General features: G+C 42.8%; 1 protein-coding gene across 1 annotated transcript in view; it reads left to right on the top strand.

Moving 5' to 3' along the window:
- The window catches only part of PTPN14 (protein tyrosine phosphatase non-receptor type 14), a 191116-nt gene that overhangs the window by 144579 nt on the left and 26838 nt on the right, over positions 1-19699 (top strand). Inside the window, exons 8-13 of the mRNA XM_021677356.2 lie at positions 3303-3391; positions 6442-6529; positions 7651-7733; positions 10412-10469; positions 14317-14395; positions 16649-18129. Of these exons, the coding sequence (XP_021533031.2) occupies positions 3303-3391; positions 6442-6529; positions 7651-7733; positions 10412-10469; positions 14317-14395; positions 16649-18129 (1878 nt within the window). The remainder of the gene's footprint in view (positions 1-3302; positions 3392-6441; positions 6530-7650; positions 7734-10411; positions 10470-14316; positions 14396-16648; positions 18130-19699) is intronic.

Raw genomic sequence — 19699 nt, 5'->3', positions numbered from 1 at the left:
TTTTTTAGTAATTCTGGACTGCGGGAAACAGGGGCAGTTGAGGTCATGTTGAAATCTGCTGTGGTTGATTCTCATGTGCTTTCTAGTATGTTCTTTCTTTAGTGGAACCAGCAGGGTTATAATACCTTCCTCCGAGTTGGAAGACAGGCGCTTCTGACTCATTACCAAGATGGGGTAACTGAGCTGCACTGCCTGTTTTTCCTCTCTTTCCCCCCACGTATCTGTGCATATCTAAGGTGACCAACTATAGACTGCATGATTTCTGGTGACCCAAGGATGAGTGTGGGAGTGACAGTAATAGTTGGGGTGGTGATGTGGTCAGCTCTGCAATAAGTGAAAAAGCATACAAGAAAATATGCAGGGAAGGACTACGGGTGGGACTGGAGTCTCTTGATTGGCACAGGTTCTTATTGACGAAAGAAAAAGTGTGTCATGGTATATCCTAGGAAAAATATTTGAATTTAGCACGGACTTTTTCATGAATGGTTCCTCAAAAGTTTTCAAGACTGGAAGAGTACCAGTCCACTTCCTAACAAGTCTGCCCTTCCTCTTCCAGGGATACAGGTGTGGCCACTGCCTGAGTCGCTCCTGTATTGTCAGAGCACATAGACAAGGCAAAGTGTGCTTTTGGAATGGGTAAGGCAGAGGCTGGAGCCTTTATCCATTGCTAGGTTGGACTTAGAGCCCTTAAGCTTTGACCAGTGCAGTGTCCCCAGCATGCTGGGTAGAGTAGCTTCCAGAGGCACTTCTGCTGTGCATTTTCCATTGCCCCACCCAGGTGAATAACTCTTCCCTTATCCCCATCCCTACAGATCCACCCACGGAGTGCCCAGGGAAGTGTTTCTGCAGAATTCCCCTTTCTCTTTCTAACTGCACTCCGCCTATCTTCTTTTCTCCCCTATACCTTCTGTAGTGTAACTTACCATTTCAGCTTCTCAGAATCACCATTAGGGGACAGTTCTCTTTCATCTTCGCTGGTTCTTTGTCTCTCAACACTCTTTTTGCTTTGCCACCAACAGGGATTGTACTTTCTGTCTCTGTTAGAAGACTCTTACTGGAATGTAAGCTTTAGGGGGTGAGTTGAGAAGTGTCTTCTTCATGCCTTAAATGGGATCGAGTGTTCTAGGGAATATAGAAGTCCTTCTTTTCCATCTTAGTCCTAGTTGTGCATGCCCCCACTCTTGCTTTAGAAAGAAGACAGTCCATCTAAGTGAGTACCAAGAATCAGCTGATCCAGCACCTTTACCCCCAGGGGAAAGCAGGATTTCACTTCAGGGACTGACAGTTTATCTACTAGATGTCTTGTTCCCACTCCGCTCTCAGAACCCTGGCAGCCAGGTGATGCTTGCCCAGACAGGAGATTGGAAGCACCTGACTGGACCAAGAGACCAGGCTGAAGATAAGAATATGACATCTGGGGTTCCCCAAGACAGGGCTTAGGAGATCAGCCACCAGTGAAGTCCACAAGCCCCTCCCGTGCTTAGAGAGCTCCCAGCCGACATTTAACAACCGATTCTCAAACGCAAACGGATAGTCAAGCGTCACCATACCCAGTGTCCTAATAGGTAAGACAGAGACCAACATCGTAAGAACAGCCGTGGACTAGCAGACGCAGGTATTGTACAGGAAGAAGAACCCCCTGCTCAAAATACTATCCAGTGAGCCTCAGGATTTTTTTTTGCCTCCTTGAAGGAATAAGTTACTTTCAAAAAGATGCATTTAGAAAACAAAAATAAACTCTGAAATTAAAAATATGGTATCAGAAATGTACAACTTAATAGACAGATTAGAAGATAAAACTGAGAAAATCTCACCAAAAAAACAAAGTAATGGAAAGTCGGGGACGGGAGATAAAAAAGTTAGAGGACCTGTCCAGGATGTCCACTGTTCGAACAATGGGAGTTCTAAAAAGCGTGAACAAGGGAAATAAAAGGTAATTATTTGAGAAAATATCCCTGCACTGAGGAATGGGAAGTTCTGCACTGAAAGGGCCAGGCATGGTAGCTGCAAAGAGACACATCGAAGTCTTTAAGAGGTGAATGTTTTGGCCTCTCGGCAAAGGAAGTGGTAGGCACAGGTCTGCTCCTTGCTGCCTTAAACAAGCCCTGAAGAATATTCAGCTCTTCAAACTATTGCATGTATAATGATTTAAAAAGCAAAAGCTTTGGTAAGGTTAAAAAATAAAAGACACTAATAGATGTTCATAGAAGAGAAAATCCAAATGTCAATGAATCTGACAAAATCCAGAGATTCTCTCTTAAACTGGAAATGGGTTGTGACAAATTGAGAAAAAAGGAAAAAAAAATCTATCTCTTTCTATATATAGTCCACTAGGATGTGTGGTGGGTGAGTTCCTGTAGGACTTGACCCCACCGACACAGCTGGTCACCTTACTGCTCTGATGTTGTCTATGTTTCATTCTATTCGTGCGTGAGAAATGGGGTGTGATACCTGTGGGTTTTGAAATATATGTATATTGTGGAGTGACTAAATCAAACCAAGTAACATATGCATTACCTCAGATACTTATTTCCTTGTGATGAGTACACTTAAGATTTACTCTTTTATTGATTTCAAGAATGCAGTATATTATGACTGGGTGCAGTGGCTCACGTCTGTAATCCCAACACTTTGGGAGGCTGAGGATGGAAGATCACTAGCCTGGGCGGCATGGCAAGACCCTGTCTGAAAAAAAAAAAAATTAGACAGGCATGTTGGCACATGCCTGTAGTTCCAGCTACTTGGGACCCCAAGAGAGGAGGATTGTCTGAGCCCAGGAGGTCAAGGCTGCAGTGAGCCAAAATCGTGCCACTGCACTCCACCCTGGGCAACAGTGAGACCCTGTTTAAAAAAAAAAACCCACAAATACATTTTTACTAAATATGCTGTGGTCACCATGAGATCTTGAACTTACTCCTCTTGTCTAACAAGTCTTTATTTCCTTTGACCATCGTCTCCCCATTCCTGCCATTCCCCAGCCTCTGGTAACCACCAGTATACTCTCTGCTTCTATGAGTTCAGTTTTTTAGATTCCACATGTAAGTGAGAACCTGTGGTATTTGTCTTTCTGTACCTGGCTTATTTCATTTAGCATTATGTTCTCTAATTCCATATGTATTGTGGCAAATGACAATTTTGTTCTGTTTTAAGGCTGAATGGTTCTTCCTTGTGTATATGTACCACATTTTCTTCATCCATTCGTCTATAGATGGACACTCAGGTTGATTCCATGTCTTAGCTATTGTGAATAATGTTGCAGTGAACACGGGTCATCACAAGTCTCTCTTGTTGGTCTTACCCAGGACAATCATGGAAACTGTGTACACCTTGGCATTTTCTTTATGGGGATTTTCGTGAGGAACAGAATTGGAAGACAAGCAGTAATATACAGGTAGTCTTGTTTGTTTTTCTTTTTCACCTTGAGGGACTCTAATATTAATGTTAATTAACATGTTAATTAAGGTTATCCAAATGAGTTAAGAGCCAAACTGGATTAGATTTGACCTTTCTCAGCTCATATAAGGTGAGTCCTCTGCAGGATTTAAGCAGTTAAATTCATCTCACTTTTTGTAGAAACCCTTTCCGCCTGACTCCAGGAAATACATTGTTGAACCATATTGAGTTAGAAGAGTGAAACTAAACTTCCTGAGTCTGGCTGGAAACTGATTCTCCAGTCAGTCATTAAATCTAAACGCTTCTTTCCATTGTTCTGCATTCTCTGCCTCACCACATGTGCCAATGGAGTGCAAACTGATTTTTATGTGAACAAAAGGTGATTATTTTTAAAAACATGTTTTGAAAACGCAATCTATTTATTATGATGAATTAGAGGGCTTTGGTACTTTTAATTATTTTGACACGTCAGTCCTCTTTTCCACTTATCACGCCTGGTACCAGTGTAGAGAGGCAGACGTCTCCTGATGCATGTCATGTCAGTATGCTTGCTTTGTACTGGTGCCCTGAAAAACTGTTCTGGCTTTCATTTACCAGGCAACATGGCCTGTGATTGGAAGAACAGCCTTCTTCTATGTGTGTCTGATAGGCGTATCTGTGTATCCAGGGCACATGATCAAAGATAGCCCGTGGAGGAAAGCATGGCTCACCTTCTGGAAGTGACTCTTGATTGGCCATATACTCTCTGGATCAGCAGCTACTAGAGGTCACTTTGAGACAGTTTTTTACCCAAAAGCTTCCTGATACGCTTTTATTTTCCTAGATCCCCAATCTGCCATTGTTTTTTTGATATTCTCTTGCTCTCTGAATAGAGACATTTTTGAAGCAGGAATGACAAGAGAGATCTTTCAGGATATAAGATAAACTTTTGGACTTTTGCACTTAGTGTCAGCTTCATATACCTGCCACGAAGTATGAATTAATTGAGGAAAATATGTAAATATGTGCAGAGTTGTAACTATAAATTTTTATACCCATTCAAAGCTATCCAGGCATTTTGGCCTACCAGTTCTCCAAACTGAAACTGATGTTTCAGTTTCTCTTTGAACCTACAACAGAGAAGTAAACAAGTCGTGCACACTGGCTTTTGAAGTGAAATAGAAGAAAATCGCAATTTGGAAATTTTATGAGCATAAGCCACTCACAGGTTTTGCTTAGTTTCCATAGGAACTGCTTCCAGACCTTTTCATTTATCTTGAAACCACTACAAGACAAGAATTCACATCTACTATAGTGTCATGTTAATTATACCACTAGCTGAAGTCATGTGGTGGGGCTCTGAGTATATCTAGTATTTCAGCAGTTGATTTGAAGGAATGAAGCCAGAGGAAACCAAATACCTCTTATCTCTAGAGAACTTCACTAAGGAGCATGTAGTATGAGTCCACATAGATATGATCTGATAGAACTGTAGGTTGTGAAGCAAGCTGGGTGCAGCACTTGTAGAGAGTATTGCCCCAGCAGACGTACCTAAAAACATTTGTTACTGATATAAGGGAATGAGGACTGGAGGAAAGTCATCTATCCCTGAGGTACAGAGTAAATGTGCTAAGTCAGATACTTATTTGTGTCTAAATTGCCTCATTTTAAAAGTAGGAGCAAAAAGAGAGAGTTGCCATAGAGAGTTGATATAAGAATCGGACTATACAGCTGAAAGGCAATGCTATTGCTTTTATTCTTCTAGCAAACATTTATTGAGTACCCTGTGCCTGGTACTCAATTCAGTGCTTGGAACACAGAAACGAAGAAGGCAGAATCCCTGCACTGGATATGGGGCCTGTGGTCTACTTGGTCTCATTAGAGATCTCGTCACAGAAGTAAAAACTATAATGCAATGTGGTGACTGGTAGAGGACCACAGCAGGCTCTTCTCTCCTGCGGGTAGGGGGGAATGAGGAAGGGATTCCTAGAGAAGGTGACTCCCAGAGCTGAGTCTCAAACTTGTTATCCAAACAGAGGATGGTGGAAGTATAATGAGCAGGTGCATATGAGTAAAAAAGCAGTGGCAGGGAATTATAGGTTGGGGCACTGGGTGAAGGGTAGGTAGTGGTTAAAGATGGTTAGAAATTCGTTCCAAGTAGGATGGGAAGCAGTAGCTTATCTTTCCCCATCTGGTGCTTATTTTCATTTTAGATAAGGTCTCCATGAAGACAGGAAAGGAGACTCTCTGTGTGTGTGTATGTGCGTGTTAGATCCCAAAAGCGTAGGCATATTAAACAGTCCCTAGGAAAGTGTGTGTGTGTGTGTGTGTGTGTGTGTGTGTGTGATCCCAAAAGCATAGACACATTAAACAGTCCCTAGGAAACTGTGTGTGTGTGTGTGTGTGTGTGTGTGTGTTAGATTCCAAAGCGTAGGCACATTAAACAGTCCCTACGAAACTCTGTGTGTGTGTGTGTGTGTTTGTGTGTGTTAGATTCCAAAGCGTAGGCACATTAAACAGTCCCTAGGAAACTGTGTGTGTGTGCGCGCGCGTGCGTGTGTGTGTTAGATCCCAAAAGCGTAGGCACATTAAACAGTCCCTAGTCATCTTTTCTTAGGTGGCATCATGAATCTGCAGTGCATATTAGTACAAAATATGTGGATTCTTCTGTTTAGATTCCCAGAAACACATGACTTTTTAATAATATATGCTCCTCCATCATTAAAAAATGGAGGTCATAGGAAATGTTTTGTCACTTTGGAAATGTGGAAAAAAATGGGAGAGGGGGCAGCAAAAGTCCCTTGCAGATTCTCCTCATTGCTAGTCACAAAGAAAACTGTACTTTATAAACAGCAATATCTAGACATACTTTATGTCGAGTTTTTAGCTGTTTGAATGGATACGTGTTGCATTTTCTTTACTTTTCCCTTTTGAAAGAACATTACACTTAAAAATAGTTAAATCATAATTTGTAAAATGAGACTCGATAGCAACAAACAACCCTCCTATGGTGTATCATAAATGCCTGGAACGTCTTTGGGTAAACACAGTGACATTCCTTTTGACCAGGTGGAATGACATGGGGAATATCACTCATAACAAGTCGACCATTCTAGTGGAGCTCGTCAATAAAGAAGAGACTGCCCTCTTTCACACGGTAAGCAAAACAGACAAACAGAGGCAGGGGCTGACAAGACATTGGCTTTTGGACTTTTCAACTCCTCATGTCCTTTCCTGGCTCTCCTCATCTTGAGATAATAAATATTCTCTTGAAGAGATGCTTTCTAGTACTTGCTCAATGCTATCATTACTTATTTCAAAATAGTGGTGCTGAAATACCCATGTTTGAAATACCAGGTTTCCGGCTGGGCATGGTGACTCACGCCTGAAATCCCAGCACTTTGGGAGGCTGAGGCTGAGGCCGGTGGATCACTTGAGGTCAGGAGTTCAAGACCAACCTGGCCAATACGGTGAAACCCCATCCCTACTAAAAGTACAAAAATTAGCCGAGCATGGTGGCGAGCACCTGTAGTACCAGGAGGCTGAGGCAGGAGAATCTCTTGAACCCGGGAGGCAGAGGTTGCAATGAGCTGAGATCATGCCACTACACTCCAGCCTGGGCAACAGAGCTAGACTCCATCTCAAAAAATAAAAAATAAAATACTAGGTTTCCAAGCTGACTTTTGACTCTAGGAGTCTGCTCCCTCCACCTGCCTTATGTGTGATGGATCACGTTGTCTGGTGTGCCACCTTCCTCAGCACTCTAGTTACAGCCCTCCTCTAGTGACCCCTGATTCTATTGCAGTGCATTTGCTTTTGCTGGCGGACCTGAGTTTTCTTTCCCATTGTAGCCCAAGCTTAATCTGAAGTAAGCTGAGCCATTGACCTTCTGTTGAGTGCCTCCTCAAGGGCCAAGGCGTCTCACTGCCTCCAATTTAATGAGTTCTGATGTTTATTCTATGCTCTGCCTTGATTCAGTTATTTATTTTGAAAGCACTTGGTTGGGAATTACGTAAAGACATGCCGGTTCATCAGTGTAACCCCGGCACTCTGGACCTAGGGATTCCTTAGCAGACAGCGCGTTCCGCCACTCTTTGGCAGGCTTTGTACGCATAGCTGCTGCCGAAATTCAGCAGGCTGGTTTACTTGCTGGCCCGTGTGTTAGTTTGTGCTTGAGATGAAGGTTGGAAGGGATGTGCCCCTCCTCAGAAGAATTTTAGTGAAACGTGTAGTCCAACAAATGTTGATTTCTTTTTTCTCTGTGTCTTCTTTTCCAAGGATGATATCGAAAATGCCAAGTACATTTCTCGGTTGTTTGCCACACGACACAAGTTTTACAAACAAAACAAAATCTGCACTGAGTAAGTAAACATTTAGTCCCCCGCCTGGATGGCTTTGTCACATTAAATTCATGTCCTTTTGGGGTGTTGTATATCACTTTTCCTATTCACTCTTTTTCCTTGTTTCTCGTAGAAGCTAAAGACGTAAGCTAAAGCCAGGGCAGGAGGGAAAACTAATGATGAAGGCTGTCTAGTGTAGTGCATATGCCCAGAGAGCGAATAATTCACAAATTGACTGTGAATGCTTGGCTGCCTGGACGGGTTGGCCCACATTAGCGCCTTTCCAACCCTCTGCTAGGAGTTTGGAGGAGTGGAGCAGTTCCCAATTTGCCAGGGTGCCCCTTCGTGTCAGATGCGGAGTGTGTTCAGAAGTGGGTAACAGAGTGACGAGCTAGCTTGAAAGAGAAGACGCTCTGTCATCCTCAGCCCCGTGTCGCTTACACAGTTGGCTAACCCTGCGTGTGCTCCTGGGTCATGTCATCTGACTGTAAATGAGAGGCCAGGGTAATTAGAGGAAGATGTGGAAGACACTCATAGGTGTCCCAAATCCGTGTGTATTTTTTTTAATTTAATTTGGAAATAAAGAGGAGTGTGATGAGGGCACTTAAATGCGGCCTGACCTCGGATGAAGCGTGCTGGGGCTCACTCTATCATTGTCTTTTTCTTGGTTACCTTCAAAAGACGTTCCTCAGCAGAATACATTCAGCGGTTTGGGCGCCCAATGTGTTTAATTTTGTTTCAAAGAGCGTCAGGGTTATAAATGCAAGAGAAGAACTGCTTTTCCACTCCCACAGTGGACACATCCGAGAGTATGTAGAGTATTGTCCTAGAGCAGTTCCTGCAGAAGCACGCGGCTGCTTTATAGCTGGAGCTCCAGGTCATGGCAGACTTTTTTCTCCACACCGCGGAGGCTCTTTTAAGCCAGTCAAGGCAATTGGTCACTGTCGGGGTCTGAAAGTATGTCTGATAGTATGAGGCCTACCAGCTTGGTTTGCAAATGTAAATCAGAAGAAGGCCTGATCCGGGAGTGGCAAGTGAAGCCGCCTTACGTTTCTTCTGGACACATTCCCGCACGTGCCCCACCTCATCATTCTCTTGAGCGGGTTCCCCATAGGTCGCTTCTGTGTATTTCTACTCTGCTGTCGCCTTTGACTTGTGGGGCTGTCTTTGACATGAGCAAGAATGCTATCCTTGTTCTTCTGTAAGATGAATTTAAAAACTGAGAAGTGAATTTCACTCTTGTCTTCTGACTTAACCACAGCTCAGCAAATGGCTTTACTCTAACATTTATGGAGTTTTTATTTTTTATTTGTGGTCTTTTCTTCCAGTATTAGTGATCGTCATGTATTAGTCTGAAAACTAAGAAGAAATTCTGTTTCTGTAATAACCACTCCTTTCCTCTTCCTAACCAGGTATAAGAAGTTCCTAACCTCTTGCCTGATTAAAATCTGGGGTATACTCTCAAAATTACACACACACACACACACACACACACACACACACACACACACTGTCTCTCTTTCCCTCTCTCCCTCTCTCCCTCCCTACACACACACACACACACACACACACACACTGTCTCTCTTTCCCTCTCTCCCTCTCTCCCTCCCTACACACACACACACACACACACACACACACACACACACATACACACTCTGTCTCTCTTTCCCTCTCTCCCTCCCTCCCTCCACGCATGTACAGCAGCATCCTTCTCCAGAGGGTGTTACTCTGAACTCTAAAAGATCATTATTGATTTTTCTGCTCCTGCAGAGCTGCTGCTTTGTCTTCTGGAGGTAATAGCTCCCTTGAGTGGCTCCTTGATTTTTTGGCATAAGGAGAAAAATTAGAGGGGAGTATTTATAACATAGGTCTGATAATATATTTAGCCAGTCACTTAAAAACCCGCTGCTGCTATATTACTTCCATCATTTCATTAAAGATATTTTATCACCAAAAAAGTAGGAAGGATGAAATCTCCAGAATAAAGAGAGTCCTTTAAATTGAAGAACTCAGCTTAATGAAAAACTGTACATGTCCTGGTTTCTGTTTTGTTTTATGGTAACACTGAGAATGAGGGAAAATGTTACAGCATTTGGGACCCATTGCTTGAAGCCATCTTTGATTTCAACTCTCAAGAATTCGCTAATACTTCCAGTTCATTTTTTAATCTCTACATTAAAAAATATGTTGGTTCTTAGTCTGGAAAATACCTGATCAGATAAATGTTTGTAAAATGTATTATCCTAATAAAAATTACCTTTATATGGTCACACTAAAAATATTGTATCTATTTTAGATTTCCATTTGACTGGAAGCATTTTAAAAACATTTTTTCTTGCATTTTTTAAAAACTGAAAGATTTTACATATATACAACAGTACAAAGAGTACAGTTTTTAAAAATCCATGTAATTGTGATATTTTTCAGTCTTATTTCCCTCAGTGTTTCTATAGAAATAAGCCTCCATCTGTTTAATATTACTTTGTAAAACTTATTCTAAAAGTATCCTATCCAAACATTTTGAAAATAAAAGCAAAGGAAATCGAAATTGTTCTTAGTGTTACTGCTGAGAAACAAGCCATGTTTATGTTTTGATGTAACAATTATCAACCTTATTTATTTACTTCCTCTCCTTCTCTTGTCTATTATACTATCAATAATAATAGCCATTCTCATTTTTTCATCTCTTCATGTAGACAGTCAAATTCTCCACCTCCCATCAGACGCCAGCCCACCTGGAGCCGGTCCTCTCTGGTATGTATAGAAGCTGCAGTGATCAAGTGATCTGACTGTTGAGCATTCTTTGTTACTAACTTGAGGCGGGGGAAGATGAGGGCATCATGATGAGGTGAAATTTTGTGATAACACAGAGGCGTCATTCTGTCAAGCAGGTGTGATGCACACACATTTTATCCCCCTTGGACCTGTCCGTCCCCACCTCTACTCTAAGTGTGGCTGAGGGTTTAGGCTGTGAGTAGGTCTTATTCCAGGCCCATGGAACCATGTTACCTCAGCATATAGCCCATATGTTTTCATCCCCTTGCTTATCTGTTCTAGTTGTTGTGTGAATACGCATCTTCAGTTGTGAGCCCCACAAATACGTTTGCGTTCACTGCCATGGAGAGAGTTTAATAAACTAGTGAGAAAATGCCTTCTAAATGAGCAAAAATTGGACGGATCTAGTGGATGGTCTCAGGCAGAGTATCTGATGGGGAAAGTTGATTGCGTATTTCCTAAATTTAGGCTTTAAAAAAATCAGATTTCCAAAGCATTTCCATAATTTTAGGCTTTAATTAGCCAACAGAGTTTGAATTGACCTAGCCTTAGCTGCTGCCGCCTTTTTTTGTTTTAGTTTTTTTTAAGCTGCTGTCCTCATCACGTGAATAAGGAAACACCATTTCAATGCATGTGTTGTGTCTTAGGCTGTGTTTTATTTTGAGGATTACTCAAGGATAGTAGAAAAAAGATGTTAAGAGTTGGTTTCCTTTAATGTTTTCCGCTTGTTTTAACTCACAGTTCTTTAGTTTTAGGTTATGATTTTTTTTTACACAAAATCAAAACAAACTTATGGCCTTTTAACTTCTCTAGATCAACAATTCTTTCAAGTTGATAGAATGCAATTGAATTTTTCTTCATATTCAATGTATACCCTGTAGCATGTCTTTAACGTCTCTTTTGAAGGCAAAATTTCCAGGAAAATTTTTTTTCTGGAAAATGCATAGATATGGACTCTGAATTCTTGAGTTGAGGCATTGTATCATCACAGTAATTCCTGAGTGCCTGTGTGAATATTATTACTCTCAATATTACGCACAGTATCTCACATGTGGTCCCCTGCTCTGGAGATTTAAGGGATACCTTGGGCTTTCCCCCAAATACCAATAGATTTGTTCATGGCACTGATTTCTTTATTCTTCTCCTTTATGAATATTATCTTCCTTTTTCCTTCTTTAGAGTATAGATGTCTTTATTAGCAAAGTAATTTTTCATTTATGCCCTTGAAACCCCATGGGAGGCAAAGTGTTTTAAAGCTCTCTTGTGATCTTATCTTGTCCTCATTATCCAGAGAGGATGCTGAGGCTTACCGGTTTTATTTGGATGAAAACAGTTTACAGGAAGTCTGATCCAATTCATGGCTTCCTCCTTTCCCCTGTCCTTTAGGTTTAAACCATTTCACCAAGAGTTTCTTACAATGAGTAAGACCAGATGACATTGTCTCTTGGCTTCCTTGCTGATATAACTGGTTTTCGCCTGCCCTCTCCTATCTATATTTTGGCGTCAAATTTTTTTCTGTATTAGCTTGTCTGGAAAGAAATGGAATAATGCATTAGAATATATAAAGAGAGGAAATAAATACTATAATCCTGAAATGATGTTTGAGGGATTAGCTATTATTGTCCTTTGACAATGCTGTTTATAAACTGGCATAAGTCTGCTCATTTATGTCAGTTCATAAACCATAACTTACTTATTAGATTATTTTAAATAAGGCAAGAAAAGACAGCAAACCAACCTTGTCTTGCCATGTATTTCTATTCCTTTGTACAAATCCCTCCCCACTGTGTTCCTCTTTAGAGCCTGAAAATGGCTGTGCTACCATGGAAAAATTGAGTTGAATTACGTATTGCCAAGAAAAGGAAAAATATTTTTAAATTGCAACTCAAAAATGAGCCAACGGGAGACTTGGAAATATAGCACCTTTTCTTTTGTCACCCAAACTGCTTTCTTAGATGTATTTAATTTCAGTTCTTCATTTCTTCTGTCTTGACTCCTTTTAATTCTTGGATCCCTTTTTTTAATTACCCCTTTGATGATCAAGCATTGTTTGTGGCAGAGAAAATGATAGGTGAGTTATTCACCCAGCTTCAAGCTCTTGGCCAGTGTGTTTCTTCCATTGAGGGATGCTGAGAAAGTGTGACCCCTGCTGGATTTGGGTTTCTTGGTTTGAGCTCAGATTCTTCTCTTTTAAAATAGCCTTATAGATGTATTTTAAAGATTACTAACAGAAATATAAGAGATTGGCTGGGCACGGTGGCTCATACCTGTGATCCCAGCACTTTGGGAGGCCAAGGCGGGTGGATCATCTGAGGTCAAGAGTTCAAGATCAGCCTGGCCAACATGGCGAAACCCATCTCTACAAAAAATACAAAAACTAGCCAGCCATGGTGGCGCAGCACCTCTCATCCCAGCCACTCGGGAGGGTGAGGCATGAGAATCACTTGAACCCAGGAGGCAGAGGTTGCAGTGAGCTGAAACTGTGCCACTGCACTCCAGTCTGGACAACAAGAGTGAGACTCTGTCTCAAAAAAAGAAAAAAGAAATATAAGAGATTATCTTTTTTGGTGGCTTATGTTTAAACAAGTGTTTTGAGGTTTTTTTTTTTCCCCCGCAGATCAAAATTCTTATTTCAAGCAAATTCTTACCTGGAACCTTGATATGTAAATAAAATGGATAATGCTTGAGGTAGGGGGAGAGAGGAGCTTGATTTGATTGATAGGAAACTGAGAGGGGCTGAGGTTAAATGATTTGCTGTATATTATATTAGCGCATAACCGTCTCTCCTTTGTTGGCTCACCAAATATTTAATCCACTGAAGTATTTTTTATTCCTCTAAAAGCTTGTCCCTCTTCCACAGCATGAAGTTATTCGGGTTCAGTCTAAATAGCCATTTTTAAGAGACTGTGGAAAAGATTCTGCACTGAGGTAGGGGGCAGACAGGCCCCTTTCCATACTTGGTTCTGCAGTGGGGAAGGTCAGCAAGTGGTCTTGAGAGCTACACACTCATTGTTGTGAGCCACATTTTAGATATTTAAGTAGATTCATTTTAGATATTTAAGTAGATTCAACCCGGGCTCAGCTTAACACTAACGCTGTTCCTGTTTAAGGTTGATGTGGTCTCAGGTGTAGCTATGCTGATGTGTAGGAGCTTATGAATGGAATTTTGAAAAGAATGAAACAGGTGTCCCCTTATTCTCATTTCTGAGATGGATTATAATAATTTACTCTTTTTATTTTTTGGAGACAGTTTCTCTCTGTTTCCCAGGCTGGAGTGCAGTGGCATGATCTTGGCTCACTGCAACCTCTGCCTCCTGGGCTCAATGACTTTCACACCTCAGCCTCCCAAGTAGCTGGGACAACAAGTGCATGCCACCACGCCTGGCTAATTTTTTTGTATTTTAGTAGAGACGGGGTTTCACCATATTGCCCAGGTTGCTCTTGAACTTCCGAGCTCAGTCAATCCTCCCACCTTGAATAATTTACCTTTTCTAAGTTTCTTGTGAAAGAAGGCACAAAGAACTTTGCAAGTGTATTAGAACATAGATACTAAATTGTTACATTCAATCTTTGATGGTAGCTTCTTTCTCTTTCTGATCTTGAACCAACTTCATTTCTCCCTTACCGTTTCTCCAGTCCCAAACTTAGTGATGAGAGGAGAGTGCAGGTGGGTAGAAGAAGGTTGGGTCAAAGGGGTGACAGTGACAGCAGCTGCCATGAGCCTCCCTGACGACATGGCGGGACTGCTGTGTGCCCGGGCCGGGTGTGTGAGTCGTTAGCAGGGTCTGGCCAGGCCTCCCCACCTCCTCTGTGTTCTCTGTTTCAGCCCAGGCAGCAGCCGTACATCCTGCCTCCCGTTCACGTGCAGTGTGGTGAGCACTACTCGGAAACGCACACTTCGCAAGGTAACGCTGGCTTGCCGTTCTCCCTTCTTAAGACAAAAAGTTGAATACCAGTAAGCAGTAAAGAAGACTTTTTAAAAAGAGAAGACAGGGATGCTTTCTTTTTAACTTTGTCATTGTCTGAATGATAGTATCTAACAGCTTCAATTTGCAGAAGGCTTAAACTATCAGTTACCTCTGATCAAAAAATTTCCCCGGTATTGGCTGCTCTGCGAGTCGGGGTCAAGGCAGTGAGCAAGTTCTTTCTTCTCCCTTTCCTAAGTGAGCTTAGAGAAGAGAGCGTGATAGCTCAGCCCAAGTGAATGCACTTCACCTTCATTGCCAGTATCAGAAAGCTCCTGGCAGTCACTCTGCTTTTCGTGGTGACATAGAACACGGGCATGCAGAATAATTGGAAGAAATACACAAAGTCAGCCTTTTCTCTTAGCTGTTTTTCTCATCTCTTTCTCCAGCCCCTTTCTTGGTACACTTGCTTTTTTCTTTTCAGAGTAAAGTAAATCTGTTTTATTCCTCTCTTTCTCCCAAAATGTCTCCCATGCAAAATGTGTGAAAAAGCTTCTTCTACTAGTAATGACTTCATGGTAACAACTAACATTCATAGAGCAATTATGGTATTGCAGTACTTGGCATATATTGTTTCATGTGATCCTTAAAAGAAACCTATAGGTACTGTTATTATTTCTATTTTCCAGATATACAAATTGGGGTACAGAGAGATTAATGATGGAACTTAGATATGAAAATCGGTAACTTGTAATCATTATGCTAATGCATTTGAAAAAAGGAGATGGCAGAAAACCTTGGATGTTGGAAATATAGTAAATGGTTGATTCATTCTATGTTATCAACTGGCCATTTTGAATCCTCTGCTATATGAAAGTGTGAGCATCAGCCGGGCGCGGTGGCTCACACCTGTAATCCCAGCACTTTAGGAGGCCGAGGCGGGTGGATCACGAGGTCAAGAGATCGAGACCATCCTGGTCAACATGGTGAAACCCCGTCTCTACTAAAAATACAAAAAATTAGCTGGGCATCGTGGCGCGTGCCTGTAATCCCAGCTACTCAGGAGGCTGAGGCAGGAGAATTGCCTGAACCCAGGAGGCGGAGGTTGCAGTGAGCCGAGATCGCGCCATGCACTACAGCCTGGGTAACAAGAGTGAAACTCCGTCTCAAAAAAAAAAAGAAAGTGTGAGCATGAAAACCAAGACAATCAATACTATTTAATAAAATAGTACTTTTTACAAGGAGACTAGCAAAGTTACCACATTTCTATGGGAAGGCACCAAACCCCGTGGGAGGTGGCTGAATTGCAGCACCTTTGTCTCTGTGTTCCCCTTGTTTGTCCTGCCTGTCTCATCTGATCAGATCTCTGTCCATGCTCCTCCTCTTCAGTTGACTATTTTCAGTCACCTTTTCTGTTTTTCACCTCCTCTGAGTTTGTCTTTCTCTGTTTTGCTCATGCTTAAATCTGTAGTGTGAAAATGAATATATCTCGGCCACAGAAAGGCAAGAGATTGCCTTCCTGGGGGCGTGTGTATGTAAGAACACCGGACACCTAGAATGGGCCTGATTTTAGAAATCTGCTTTTTATCTCTTTAGGTACCTCTTTAAACTATAATTTTTACTTGAATTGACCTAAGTGATGAAATAGATCTAGAGGGGATTTTAGGAATTGCCGAAAAGAACTCTTGATTCTAATTTTGCCCTCTGTTGCTGCTCAGGACCAACTAGCTGTGCTGACACCCTGGCTACATCATTTGTTTTGTGTCTTTAGAATGCCCAGCAGTCCCCTGGGTGAAGGGGCCTTTTCCATTGCCATCAGGAAGAGCAGCTCTAAGTCCTTAGTAACTGAAATCTTTTGCCCTATTAAAGTTCTTGACTTCCTGGTCTAAATATTCAGTCCTGTTGCTAAGCCTTGCACAAGAGGACAGGTCTCCCCAGTTGGCCATTGTTGGTGCCTGATTTCAAAGCTCATGGCAAAATTGAGAACTTCCCCAAGCGACACTTACTCCAAGTGTGTGCATGCCCTTTGATTAGGTTTGCTTTTTCCTTTCAGTATGCTTTAAGGTGTTCTTTCTGTATGTTGGCATTTCATCCAAGATAGTATTTGTTATTCTGTAGAATATGTTGGTGGAGACCATGGGATTTCATTTTTTATGACTTATTTAAATTAAAAGTCACCTCATGAGTATAGGATGTACATTGTTGTGGCAGAATGGCGTGGAGGTTCACGTGCCTTTGCTTGACTTCTTGTAGACAGCATTTTTCATGGGAATGAAGAAGCCCTGTATTGCAACTCTCACAACAGCCTGGACTTAAATTATTTAAATGGCACCGTCACCAATGGCAGCGTGTGTAGCGTTCACAGCGTCAACTCCCTCAACTGCTCGCAAAGTTTCATCCAGGCCTCCCCCGTGTCCTCCAACCTCAGTATCCCTGGGAGTGACATCATGCGGGCCGACTACATCCCGAGCCACCGACACAGCGCCATCATCGTGCCCTCCTACAGGCCGACCCCCGATTATGAGACGGTCATGCGGCAGATGAAGAGGGGGATCCTGCATACAGACAGCCAGAGCCAGTCTCTGAGAAACCTCAACATCATCAACACCCATGCCTACAACCAGCCAGAGGATCTGGTGTACAGCCAACCCGAGATGCGGGAGAGACACCCCTACACTGTCCCTTATGGGCCACAGGGGGGCTACAGCAACAAACTTTTCAGTCCATCCGACCAGATGAACCCAAAGAATCATGTGGTGCCGAGCAAGCCGGGGGCAAGCGCCATCTTGCACACGGTGAGCACCCCCGAGCTGGCCAACATGCAGCTGCAGGGCACCCATAACTACAGCACCGCCCACATGCTCAAGAACTATCTCTTCAGGCCACCGCCCCCCTACCCACGGCCACGCCCTGCCACCAGCACTCCAGACCTGGCCAGCCACCGCCATAAGTACGTCAGCGGCAGCAGCCCCGACCTGGTGACCCGGAAGGTGCAGCTCTCGGTGAAGACCTTCCAAGAGGACAGCTCTCCGGTGGTGCATCAGTCTCTCCAGGAGGTGAGCGAGCCCCTCACAGCCACCAAGCACCACGGCACGGTGAACAAGCGCCACAGCCTGGAGGTGATGAACAGCATGGTGCGGGGCATGGAAGCCATGACGCTCAAGTCGCTCCACCTCCCCATGGCGCGCCGCAACACGCTCCGGGAGCAGGGGCCCCCCGAGGAGGGGCCGGGCAGCCACGAGGTCCCCCAACTCCCTCAGTATCACCACAAGAAGACCTTCTCTGATGCCACCATGCTGATCCACAGCAGCGAGAGCGAGGAGGAGGAGGAGGAGGAGGCTGCAGAATCGGTGCCCCAGATCCCCGTGCTCCGGGAGAAGATGGAGTACAGCGCCCAGCTGCAGGCGGCCCTGGCCCGCATCCCCAACAAGCCCCCACCTGAGTACCCCGGCCCGAGGAAGAGTGTGAGCAATGGGGCGCTGAGGCAGGACCAAGCCGGCCTTCCTCCCGCCATGGCCAGAGCCAGGGTGCTGAGGCACGGGCCGGCCAAGGCCATCAGCGTGTCCCGGGCCGACCCGTCGGCTGTCAACGGGGCCTCTCTCGGTCCATCCATCTCTGAACCCGACCTGACAAGCGTGAAGGAGCGGGTCAAAAAAGAGCCCGTGAAGGAGAGACCTGTGTCTGAAATGTTCTCCCTGGAGGACAGCATTATAGAGAGAGAGATGATGATCAGGGTGAGTGTCCTCCTCTCCCGGGGCGTTTTCCAGAAGGCACAGGCTTCAGGCACTGAGCAAGGGGCAAGGCTTATGCGGGGAATGCAGTAGGTTTTTAAGGAATCATTGAGCATTTAATCAGGTGGTACTTTATTACAGAAAACATTGAGGTTTTGCCCTTTCAAATAAGTCTTCCAATCTTATTTGTGGCTTCTAACAGATGTACTTGGTACGTTGTTATGGCCAGTGCCTCAGCCAGCATTTTGCTGTTTATTCAAGGCTCAGACTTCAGTTGTGTGAGCTGCTATTATGGAAGCTCACCTTTCTATGTCTTTTAGTGTTTTGTTTTCTTGAAGGAAAGCTGCCCTCTGCCCCCAGTTAGATATTAAAAAGCAGCATCCCTATACTGCCTTCTGTATAGATCTGTAAGTCAAGACAGCTCACCAGTATTGTCTGGACTGTAATATGTCTAGCTTTATATTCAGACTTTCTTTGAATAGATGTTTCACACAGATTCAAGAAAATTATAGTAATTGGATATATAATTCTCCATTAAACTTACCCTTTTGTCTGTTTGTTTAAAACTTGTACTTTATGTTCCTCAAATATTTTTACTTAGGCTTTTTGTCATTATCCACAGTGTTTCTTGTTTTAAAGCTTGAGCCACTTTGTGGTTTTAGCCTCAATATAATAATCATTCCCTTACTCTTAGAATTCCTTTTCCTCTGTCACTTTGCCTTTGTATAGTTTGTAAAAATGAGGACCTTAGAAAATCAACGTTTCCTGTGAACTCAAGAGACTATATGAGCAGTGCCCAAATCAGTAGGATTAGGCAGGTAAAACCAGGTGGATAGCAGATATGTTATGATCTCTTGGGCAAAGGTATAGTTATGTGCGTGTCTACGAGGTCATAGTGATTTTCTATTAGCATAAAGATCATGTGACCAGGGTGAGGTAGGAATATCCACGAGACTGTGTAAATTATGGTAAGGGAGGCAGTATGTAATATTCATGAATCAAACACCTAGCTAATTGCTTTCCTGAAAATGGTCTATGTTCTAAAAGATCTAGGTTTTTTGTGGTTTTTTTCTTTAACTTATGAAGATTCAAGTCACTAATATGTTACTTGGTCTGGTTTAAAATGAAAGCAACTGGCTATGGTAAGGTATAGAAAATGGCTGAATTGTATCAGAATATTTAAGACTTAAATTAAGTTCTGAGTTACCTCACCTTATAAAAATATGTCAATATACTAAGTACTCAACAAAGATCCAGGATATGGGATATTTAAAAATACATTTCTCTTGGATCAGCATCAAAAATATCAGTTTCTGTACAACCCATGTCAAGTTTTTAAGTATACATACATTGAAATTATTTCTGATAGAAATCACAAACTCCACAGAAATCACTAAAGATATATACAGACAACTTTCAAATACATTTTGACATCAAAGTCAGGCAGTTCACTTGGAAGAAGTTATAACGAGTACCCCTGAATTTTTGTAGTAAGATGTTTGACGTCAACTTTGATTATGGGAATTCTTTACATCTCACACAAAGGAGGCACTGGTGCTTAAGAAAATTACTA

This window comes from Aotus nancymaae, unplaced genomic scaffold, assembly GCF_030222135.1.
Source record: "Aotus nancymaae isolate 86718 unplaced genomic scaffold, 86718_ANA_hifiasm-v0.15.2.pri h1tg000032l_0, whole genome shotgun sequence".
Classification (NCBI taxonomy): domain Eukaryota; kingdom Metazoa; phylum Chordata; class Mammalia; order Primates; family Aotidae; genus Aotus; species Aotus nancymaae.
The sequence above is the reverse complement of the archived record's forward strand: the minus strand, read 5'-3'. Positions and strand labels throughout refer to the sequence as shown.